At 37.7% G+C, this 11,126-nt stretch overlaps 3 protein-coding genes across 5 annotated transcripts; 2 read left to right on the forward strand and 1 right to left on the reverse strand.

Moving 5' to 3' along the window:
* The first annotated feature begins 3,390 nt into the window (after positions 1 to 3,390).
* LOC110863461 lies at positions 3,391 to 5,203 on the forward strand. 3 transcript variants are annotated; one of them, XM_022112775.2, is made up of 5 exons: positions 3,391 to 3,563; positions 3,866 to 4,041; positions 4,118 to 4,422; positions 4,474 to 4,621; positions 4,702 to 5,203. In XM_022112775.2, the coding sequence occupies exons 2-5, from the start codon at positions 4,023 to 4,025 to the stop codon at positions 4,980 to 4,982; spliced, it is 753 nt and encodes a 250-aa protein (XP_021968467.1). In that variant the 5' UTR covers positions 3,391 to 3,563; positions 3,866 to 4,022; the 3' UTR covers positions 4,983 to 5,203. The 3 variants fall into 3 exon arrangements, with proteins under 3 accessions (XP_021968467.1, XP_021968468.1, XP_021968469.1); XM_022112776.2 differs by having other exon boundaries at positions 3,392 to 3,563; positions 4,510 to 4,621; XM_022112777.2 differs by having other exon boundaries at positions 3,392 to 3,563; positions 4,118 to 4,326.
* A 1,422-nt stretch (positions 5,204 to 6,625) lies between these two features.
* On the forward strand, positions 6,626 to 8,842 carry LOC110847327 (tyrosine-protein kinase Tec). The gene is made up of 6 exons (XM_022094293.2): positions 6,626 to 6,940; positions 7,031 to 7,192; positions 7,405 to 7,496; positions 7,575 to 7,763; positions 7,834 to 8,010; positions 8,080 to 8,842. Exons 1-6 carry the CDS (start codon positions 6,838 to 6,840, stop codon positions 8,230 to 8,232), a joined length of 876 nt encoding a protein of 291 aa, XP_021949985.1. The 5' UTR covers positions 6,626 to 6,837; the 3' UTR covers positions 8,233 to 8,842.
* LOC110863321 lies at positions 8,600 to 10,390 on the reverse strand. The gene is made up of 5 exons (XM_022112596.2): positions 10,137 to 10,390; positions 9,658 to 9,997; positions 9,493 to 9,564; positions 9,346 to 9,423; positions 8,600 to 9,251 (listed from the first exon to the last, which is right to left on the reverse strand). Exons 1-5 carry the CDS (start codon positions 10,159 to 10,161, stop codon positions 8,792 to 8,794), a joined length of 975 nt encoding a protein of 324 aa, XP_021968288.1. The 5' UTR covers positions 10,162 to 10,390; the 3' UTR covers positions 8,600 to 8,791.
* Positions 10,391 to 11,126: the final 736 nt, after the last annotated feature.

An 11,126-nucleotide genomic window follows, 5' to 3' on the forward strand; every position in this document is an offset into this window, starting at 1 on the left:
TTATCTTCGACAGCGACGAACCCACCCAGCCATGTCAACAACGAAATTTTCAAAAGGCATAATCTGCCAATTTTTAGGTTTGGCAGAGATATTTTCATCTGAAGCAAAGAAGCCCAGAAGTAAACTTATAGTTAGAAGGTGTAAAATTTGTGACCTTCTGAGCGCATTTTCTACATAGGATCCAAATATCTCTGCTAAACCTGAGCATTGGCAGATGCTGCCTTTCGCAAATTTAATATCAATTAAATTTGTGATCGATTGTTATATTACCGATTGTTAATATTGTTATACCAGTTTTATCAAAACCTATCAGCATGCGGAGACCTTCATATACATGGATAAAAGTAAAAGTAATCCTTTGACAATGCATTGTCAAAGGATTACTTTTACTCGAACATTCAATCTCACCTCAAATGTGTCGGGAAAAATGAGTTCCAACGGTGCATTTAAACTCGTGATGACCAAACTTCTATACCCATTCGTGATCACGGTACAGGCCAAGATCCAAACTCCGATGAGGACTCTGATTGCAGAAAAACGATCTATTTTCCCACCCACTGTTTCGATTTGTTCGAATAAAGTGCCAATTACCCAATAGAGTAAGGTAAACGTATGCAGCCTGTTGCAAGATTTTGCCTTCCCGTTCAACTTGGCTTGTTCAAAACTCATCAATTTAAGACTTGCCGTCACCACTATCGCTGATAACCCCACGCCTGCCCAAGTTACCCCATCAAACGGTTTTACATAAAGATTGAAGCTACCTTCCGTCTTTGAGTTGCAGGTCAAGAAGTGGACGTTCTTTGATCCAGTAACCACGATTGAAGAATACCAAATTGACTGTTCCCAATTATGTGTCGTCTGATCTGCCCACACCTCTGATATTTTGCATTCGTACTTATCTTGGTCACTGAAGCAATATTCTTTCAGTGTGATGTTAAGTGATTGGCCCAACGCAATCAGGAGTATGTACATATCCCCCGCCTGGATTTGGTTTAACCGTTTGACACCAAGTGCCTTTTCCCGGCTGTCTGGAGAAAAGCCAGGAAAACTGAAACTTATTTTGAATAAATTTCGTGGTTCGGTCGCTCTCATTCGATTCATTATATGACCGCCTTGTTCTTTCCAACATTGTAGATTGGAATACACCGGTTTAGACATTTCTGGAGAGTGTGTACATATTCTTGCCGGAGACACATCCTTGGGTAGCATGAGGACCCCGAAATGTTGTATTACTGACAAGGTGTAAGAATTTGGAAAACGTCCGAATTTTTTAAGATAAAATGCGTATAATTTATTCTCCTTGGATACATTTTTGGACATATTGGTCACCAAAAGGGCGTAACAGTTTGGGGTTAGAAACGTGTCATAGTATCTTAATGTCATCTTAGTATTCTCGAATGAGTAGAAGAGCAAAATGTGAAAACGCAAGAGATGTCCGAGGCTGTCGGGGTCAAAGGGTGGGTTTGAGTAGAAGAGGAAAAAGTGGCAGAAGGATTGGTGATGAAGGGTGTGGCGGACGTGGTTATGTTTCTTGGTCGTATTTACGAGATGATTGAACTCTTCCGGCCAGGAGAGGGTGGGTGGGGTTGGAACTGTGACGATGGGATGGACAACTTTGGCTTGGTCGTAGTGATGGAAATCCAGGTTGTGATGGACAATGTGGGTGATGCAGGGGTGCGTTTGGGAGATTATGTTGGTGAGATGGGGTTGCCCAAAAGTGCCATAATTCGTGGTGCCCATGGCTTTTGAAAAATGGGAAAGTATAATAAGAAATATTGGAAAATTTCTAAATTTCCGGTTTATTATTGGCGTCATTTTTCCAGTCAATGGGAATGAACTTTGGGTAGAAAGGGAAAGTAAGTGGGTGTGAATTTCACTGGTCGAGGAACTATTTCACAATGCTGACAAAACTACAAACAACAAAATATACACTGGATGATACGGATACTTAAATTGTTCTGGATTGCTCGGAAGGGCTGGGAATAACTGTCTGCGTATTTGAATCGATTCAAATACGCAGACGTATTTCCTATATGAAAGTACAGAGAAGTTTTAGATGTCTGAATCTAGATTAGTAATCTCGATTGTGCAATTTCTATTTGAACTAAATGCGAATTGTGTACATATTTTTTTACAATGTTCATGTAATTGTTTTATCTGATATTGCCAGAAAAAAAAAACTTTTAGAATTAATTTCTACTTACTCCTTAAAATAGTCGTGAAGTATTGATGTATATGCATTGTTACACTCATCAAACTTTTCGTACAATCTTGCTTCCGCCAAAAATACGAAAATAATCTTAGGATAGCGAATTGAATGAATGATTAGGATAGAGAGAGTGAAATATGTAAGATTGTAGAAGATGATATGTATTTAAATACATATTTAGACTTTCAGGTGCATAACCTGTTATATTAAACCATATAACTAGAATTTTATTTTTTATTTTCAATTCGGTACCAAGATTCCATTACGGGTGACCAGACTACGCTGAGAAACGAAATGGAAAAATGACGAGTGTTCCAAGGCAAAAAGATAACCGAAGGTCATAATCCTAACAGAAGGTGAGCTATTTATGTTCATGTTATTGAGCAAGGAAAATATTTACGTTAAATGTGAAAGTTTCATACGACTACGAGTCTTAATGGAATAATTATGTAAAATTATATACATCGTTCGAGCAAAGTGATAAAGTTCATCTGCACTGAAAATGTTAAATTATTCAGGGCACGTGGATTAAATGGCTTGATTGCTTATCCAGTTAGAATACCTACTAATAATACGAGACTGTATGTATATAGATTAATGGTAGTGCATGTATGTACATGTATCTGTATGTAACCAGAATAATATTAAACAACTTACAATTTTCGGGAGAGGAACGATATTCATGTTAGAATTTGATAATAAAGCTATGTAAATGATTATGTGTGATTAAATAAGTACAAATATTGATCAATATTTTTCGGCTTATTATAGAATGGAATGGCACTATGGTTCAACAGGTCATCTCATTGCATAAATCTTATAATGTTAATTTCCAACAATGCATAATAATTAATAAGCCAGTCTCCCATGCGTACATAAGTATGTATTCACTGACATGAAAATAAAATCCTCACTTAAATTTGAGGCAGGCAGGAAAAAAGGCGAAAACAACTTGGTATATGTATGTATACATGACTATGTATGTATGTAAATATTTACATAGACAAACACAAGGGACTGAAAAAATATACTGTATGCATAAAAATGCAAGAAAGCCTGAGAAAAAAAGTAAATTTGAAATTTAGCAATTATTTGGCAAAGATGATGAGAGAATATTGCTTGTACTTTGTTGCCTCTCGCCACACTTTGCACTTTACATAAGCAAACTGTCAACAGTGCGAAACCAATAATTCAAATCCAACCACATGTGAAAATCTTTCAACTGCTGATTTGTCCAAGTCATTGTTTTGTTGCAAATTGCAAATTACAATACATAGTACCTGTTTTGTATACGATAAAGTGAAAGAAATTGACCGGTGTGGTTGTCTTACGTCTTACCACAATACAGATAAAGGTAAATATGCATATCGAACACGGTGCAGGGCGAACGCTGGTGTACTCTTTCAATTAAATATAAAAATCCAATTCTAATAATTCTGTAGTTTAAATTTAGAATTAGTTTCCGTGAAACGAGTTCCTTCTTACATATACGAATAGGAAGAAGGGTACAGTCCCCTTCACAGCTTTTCAATCCCAGCCTGCGTAATCCTTTCCATTGTTGAGTGTCTTGCCCATGTACCATGTTCAATGTTATACATACATCTGTAAAACTGGTCGACTAACTGAAGGGGTATTATTATTTTGTATTTTGTACAGGTTCCCTTTCTTCTCTGATCCCTTAATCCCTTCCTTGCCAAAGGGTCGTGTCAAGTTGTGGTCGCTGGCTAAATATCCACATTCACAATTCTCTTCTCCGACGGACAGAGTAAAATTCACTATCAAGAGTCGTGTTGCTAACTAATCAGGTTTCGTCATGGAGCAATTAGATTTAAGTAAGTTTTGTCAATTGTAATTGCTAATCAAACTCTGACCCAGTTAATAATTAATTTTAAATATTTTCTCCACAAGGCGGGCCCTCATCCGTACAAGTTGGCGAGAATGACGACGAGACGACGACACCAGTTCGTCGTACGAGCGCCCGAATCGCCACGGCTGAAAGTGCGAAGTTCAAAGTTCAAGTTAACCAAGAAGATAAAAAATTCCCCCCAGGAAAACGAAAATCGACGCAACAAGTCAAGGCAAAGGCACGTCTTGATAAACAACCGCCCAAGAAAAAGGTGAAGAAAACTGTAAAACAAAGTTTCAAACCAGTCAAAAAAATGGCAAAGAAAAACAAGGGCACGGCGACGACTGCTGGAGACGTTTTGGAACAAGTAAGTTAACCGGAGATGATTTTAATTCTTTACTCGTGATTTAACTGTTAGGGCGCCCCTCACGATAATAGTGCTGACCAATTAAAGAAAGCCTGCGACCTAGTCCTGGCCGACTTTCCCCTCCAGGATCGCGAATGGTTTGACGAGGCCTCACGGATCTGTAAAATTTGTAGAACAATGTACAAAACGTGTCAACAGGGTGAGCGGAAGAGAAACCTTGTTAAATTTATGAAGGCTACGAACTAAATAATAATTATATGAATTTATTTACATGTCAAGCTTCCCTCTGCGTGACGAATAAACACGGTCAACTTCGGTGCTACTTATGCTTTGACCATCTTCGCAACACGGAAGCCCTCTTTGACCACTACCGAGCCGACCATACACCCTCCGGGAGGGAGAACGTTCTCATTTGCAATTACTGCTCAAACTCCGTGCCATTTAAGAGCGTTTCGAGCCACGTGATTTCGATGCACTTATCTGAAAAGGCGACCGGGCGGAGGGAGCGGGCGGGGGTATATCACGCTCGAACGCAGGCCTTGATGAGATGGGGACGATAATTATCCAATATGAAATTTTCATTGAAATTAAATTTGTCGTGAATTTTTACACGGTAGTTTTTATATAATTCGTTTCGCAATTTATGTATTAAACATTACTAGTAAATATTTATGTAAGGTAAAGTACATATGAAATATTCCAAAATATGGTTAAATTGCGTTAATAAATTGAAATATTGTAAAACAATATTAATAAAGCAGTAAATTCTGATAATCGCTTATCTTTTATGTCGCAAACGGACAGGCTCGCTAGGTTTGGAAGGTTTTTTAAACTTTTTGTCACACTTTGTACATCATATTTTTTAAATTTTGTTCAAATGTCAACGTTACCGTAACCTTTCGTCGTGGCGAAAGATGAACCACACGATTTTGTGTGAAATTTAAGATTCCTACCCAGTCCGTACCATGAATGAGAACCAAGGTTTCTGAAAGAGAAAAATGTGACAAATTTTCGCAAAAACTTGGGGGTCATAAGGTGCATACAATTTTACGCACAGTTTTACGACTTTTGGAAGTTTGGACATTTCATTGAATGACCCTTTATAATAATCCGTGTAACTTTGGCAATTTTGAATGTCCTTTTTTAAGTTTGAGACGTCTTTACTATAATTGTTCTGGCTTATTTTCAAGGTGACATGAAAACCCAAACGTGTGGGTGTGTTTATGTATATCTTTATTGTGTGTTACAGTTTCTTGGACTTGTAATTATTCCTCGCTTTGTCCACTTCTTCTATACCAGCCGGGTTGCGGAGATTGGGCGAATTTTACCCAACCGTTGTGTGATCCTCTTTATTAGTAATAAAGAGGATCATAGTATGATTTGCATAATTAATAAACTCTGTATAATTTTGGAATTGCAGTTAGGTCTTTTTCCCCGTTTTTCTTGTGCACTTAGGTGGATTTAGAATTAACTATTGACTGCACTTCGGTGGATTTAGAATTAACTACTTACTGTACATAGGTGGATTTCGAATTAAGAAGCGAATGCACTTACGTGGTTTTAGAGTTAGTCCGACGATATATGTATATTATTCATATCTTTGTTTCGTAGCAAAGCTCAACATACATGACATACATACATAAGTTTGTTGTTGAGTAAATTGTCCATACGCACGTAACATTGATTGGCCCAACTGCACAGAATATAGATTCTACCAGAAGAATCGATCTTATGTATTCGAGTGACGCTTATGGAAGAACGGGGAGAGCCAACCAAATAACTCGGTGTACATTTGGCCCACCTGGGGGATGGCACCTCCGCATCATCATCGTCACCACATCTCCTGGCATCAAGAAATGATGATGAAAGCACATAGGTGGCGGTGGCACCCCCATTTGTGCACCAGAACACACCCTCGTAGAGCATCAAATTTGTGGAGACGCAGCTCAGAAATTCTGAGCTGAGTCAGAATTGTGTGTTCTGGTGCACAAATCGGGGTGCCACCGCCACCTATGTGCTTTCATCATCATTTTTTGATGCCAGGAGATGTGGTGACGATGATGATGCGGAGGTGCCATCCCCCAGGTGGGCCAAATGTACACCGAGTTATTTGGTTGGCTCTCCCCGTTCTTCCATAAGCCTCACTCGAATACATAAGATCGATTCTTCTGGTAGAATCTATATTCTGTGGCCCAACTGCTACTGCCATCATCTGCGCATGAAAACAGAGGAGCTTTTTGCACACAAGGCTCCACTAAAAATATCTATGTAATTTTGCAGACAACGTTTCCACTCTAAATCCTGTGCTTGCATTACAATTTGTTCACTTTTTCAAAGAGGTTTTAAACTGGCAATCCAGAATTTAATTTCTTAAATTTAGACAAGTATTAGTATATTTATTTATAAAGAAGACAAATGTCAGAATCCAGTGACGAGTACGGTGTGGGATTTATTTCTCCAAGAAAAATTACTTTTGGCCCAAAATTGGGAGAGGGTTCGTTCGGTGAGGTGTTTAAGGGTGAGATTTTCATAATATATTTATTTTACCATACATAATTATTTGTATTTCAGGATGAAATTTTCATCGTTTTCTTATTTATGTATGTAGGAGAATGGAAACGGTATCAAAATGGGGCTCCGTATTATACGGACATCGCCATTAAAATTGTCCGTGATCAAACCCTCATCGACAATGCTTGGGATGAAGCTCACAAAATGAATGAGTTGGACCACCAAAATATTTTGATGATCTATGGCGTTTGTAATCACCGTGAGTGAAAAACTTATATTTTTTCCAAAGTCAATGTAGAAATTACGAGCCTAGATTTAGTTTACTTTTTAAAATTAGTAATTAATTACGTGTCGTAATTTTGATAATTTCAAGTTTCATTTCATATTTACGATGTTGGTTCGATTTTAAGTTGTTAAGTACGTCTTTCAAAATTTCAAAATTACTGAAGAGAGTGCTTTCAAATTTTACAGCCGATGATGCTGCCCCTTGGATGATTATGGAATATATGCCGTGCGGTGATTTGTGGAATTATTTATATAATAGGCCACAAGGTTGCCCTTCCGTAAGTTGTATTAAATTTTATATTTACAATTTTTTAGTATAAAAATCACAATGTAAATGAATTTCCCATTTTTGACAGGACTGGATGTGGTCCATTGCTCAAGGCATTGCCTCCGGGATGGATTATCTTCACAATGATGCTAATCAAATTCATGGCGATCTTGCGGCCCGAAACTGTCTTCTTGGCCATAATGACTCCGTCAAGATTGGGGACTTTGGTAAATTTAATGACAATTATTCCAACGACTATTGTTATGGCGCAGGAGGGGTAAGTCAAATCATGAACGTTGTCAAGCATGCTGAAGGTGACTATTTGCTAATTTGATTTAATTGTTTAGGGGGGAAATTTACCCTTCCCGATGCGCTGGATGCCCCCTGAAAATGTTGCGCCTGCTTTTACATATCCTTACAAACCAAAGTTCAGTAAGGCCGGTGATGTCTGGGCGTATGGCGTCGTGCTCTTTGAGATCTGGACGAGGGCAACCACCCCATACGACGATCTGACGGATGACCAGGTCAATAATTTATTAAATATTTTGGCACTGTCATATTTTTTATTATTAATAGAATAATTACAAATTTAGGTCCGTGCTACGCTCGCTGCGGGGAACAATCCTTACCATTTTACGAATGTGCTGGCCTGCAACTTCATCAGAGGTCTTATGGATCACTGCTGGACACGAAATGTCAACGATCGAACAGATTTTGCAGAAATTGTGGAAAGATTTGGAAATTAGGATTTCGTTATATATATATTTGATCTGCATACATACGTATATGTATGTATGAGAATAAGAGACTAATTTGATATCATTTTTGCATTTGAGTTACTTTTCATTTTTAAGATAATAATTAAAATTCAATTTTTACTGTAAATATGTAAATATGTATTATGTAAAATCTGGTGAATTACTAGCTGTTCAGAGAAATTTATGATTTTGTGACGACGTTGAAAACATTCATAATATTTAAATGTGTATTCTTATGTCATATGTATGTATGTATGTAAGTATGTAAGCTTTAAGAAGAGAGTGGGTACTTATGGCTTCAATCAATGTGTACGAAAAAAAATAATTTGAAACATGTTTCGATCAACATTACTAATTACATTACTAACAAATTTATTAATTAATTAAACAAATCCATTAAAATCTATTATTTCAGTATTAAGAATTAATTAAAGTTTTAGCAACAATCGATAACAATGAAGCATAACATTTTTATCATTTTGTGATTTTCACCCAAAATTTTAAAGTATTCACAACTATTCTAACCAATAAATAATTATGCATCTATCTAACTGAATGGATCTTCGCCAATAAATGCCTCAAAGCTTTCTTCCTCACTGTCGCTACACTCGCCATCCTCTTTTTCTAAATCTTTCACAACGGGTGACAATTTTGGAGGCAATACCACAATTGGTTCATATTTAATTGAAGATGGCGTGCTTGGCTTGTAATCGTAATGAATCTTTGTCTCAGAAATGGGGGCGCATTTGTAGTCCATGTTACTGTTATCATCCCAAGAATATGTTGGCTCTTCTTTCACAGAAGGATATCTTGGATAAGCGTTTGTTGGAGGGTAGGCATTGTAGTTTCTATTACCACCACCGAGAGGTGAATCGTATCCAGAAAATTGGGAGAATTGTTGACCAACGCGATACTGTTTTCGTTCCGGTTTCCTTTGGTAATGCGGAAGTTCATAAAGGTTGACGTCGTTTTGCAGTCGTTCGTCGACTTGGTAGACGGGTTCATATCTGGATTAATTAATCATAATAATATTACAAGCTTATTAAACTGGTTCATTTAATATTTTTGCAATGTTTTCTGCAAATTTGTATGCCTGCTTACTTTTGTGGATAGCGTGGTTCAGGTGGCAAGATCACGTTGTGTTTTGGCATCGCAACAGATTCGTATACCGATTCGTATCTGTAATATTTAATGGAAATGTAATTTTTCCAAAATTTCCTCTCCAGTTATCAAAATCATATTATTTACCTTCCATGCCGTGCTTGATACGATATCGGTTCTGGTTTTGATGGCTCCTCAGTTTCCATATTGTCATCGCGTCTTTAAAAATAAAACCATTGCAATTTCATCAAACGAAAGATACTTTTTTTTTTATTATTTACGAAATTTATGCCATGCAAAAAAAATATCTACCCTTTCGCCTCTGCATCCCAATCTTCTGCCGCTTCGCCCCAACAATTTTCCTGGTTTCCGTTGTCATACATGACGTGCTTATCGCGCCTGGATTTTTTCGAGGGTCGCGTCTCAACCCTTCCGACCACCTGACCGTGACCGTAATCTTTGAACACGGATCGGTTGCTGCCATAAGTGTCATCTCCTTCAGGGGAAAGGTCAACGCGATGCTTGTGGCCATCTTTTTTGTGATGATGGCGACGCTTTTCAACGCCATGGTCCCCCCTTTCACGATCGTGATGTTTGTGTTTTTTACTGTTTTTTTCGCGGCGAGGTTTATATCGGTCGTTATCTTGCTCAACTGATTTGTATTAAAATTAACTTAATTAATGAAGTGAATTGAATTTCGACCGAACCAAAGGTAATAAGTGATAATGAAAGAAATTGTATTTTTGTTGTGAGCGGTTTTGGAATTTTGATAAATTGGTGGGACTTCTTACCTGATGAGTCGCGAGTATTCATCATAATGGCGGATGAGCACTTAATTTGATAACTGTGAAAAGTGGGGGTCTTTCGGAGTAAGTTAAATATTTATAGTGTGTAATTTTACTAATGAGAAAACACTGTTTTTGCGAGAAGTCAGGAGTTAAAATGGAGACTGTGGAGTGGACTTGATTTGATTTACAGGGCAAGCAAGCAAAAATGAATGCTGAACCTCGTTGTGTAGAATTTGAGGAGAAAGGGAGCTGAATGAGCTGAAGAAGGGTCTCATCCTCAGTCACACATGACAAGGGATAGGATCGAATGATGGGTGAAAAACAAGTACCTATTTTGTTTGAAGGCCAATTATTTAGACTGGTGAAGGGATGAATGTGTGCCCTTATGTACAAGGGATACACATATGTATTGAAGACCTTTTTTGAATGCACGCGATGAGGGCATGGAAATCTAGAGTGATGCATGCAGATAATACAAGAAATAGTATGCATTTCTTAAAAACCTACTCCCACAGAATATAGATTCTGCGTATGTAGAATCTATATTCTGTGACCTACTCCAAGCAACTTTGCGGGGCCTTTTAAGATGGCATTAATGTCATCTTGGTAGTTAATGGCAACACATTTGGGTGGAAAAGACCCCCACTGGCCAACTACTTGGTCGATCATGCCCATCTCCGAACTCATCCTTACTTTTTACCCTAAGATCAAGTGTGCAAAATTTCAAGTCGATAGCTTGTGTTTAAAGAGAGTTATCGTGCGCACAGACGGACGCACAGACGGACGGACAGACAGACATCATGGTAAATCTATAAGGCCATCTTAAAAGGCCTAAAACCTGGAGTAATTTTAGAACACATACATATGCACATAGGCAAACCTACAACTTAGTAAACTGGAAGTTCGGCAATTTTTTTTTTGATATTCCGAAAATAAATTGACTTCGCTAGCTAATTCGCCTACTTTTTATGAACACAAAGAACGCATATTTAA

The sequence above is a fragment of the Folsomia candida genome, unplaced genomic scaffold (genome assembly GCF_002217175.1).
Source record: "Folsomia candida strain VU population unplaced genomic scaffold, ASM221717v1 Fcan01_Sc001, whole genome shotgun sequence".
Taxonomy (NCBI): domain Eukaryota; kingdom Metazoa; phylum Arthropoda; class Collembola; order Entomobryomorpha; family Isotomidae; genus Folsomia; species Folsomia candida.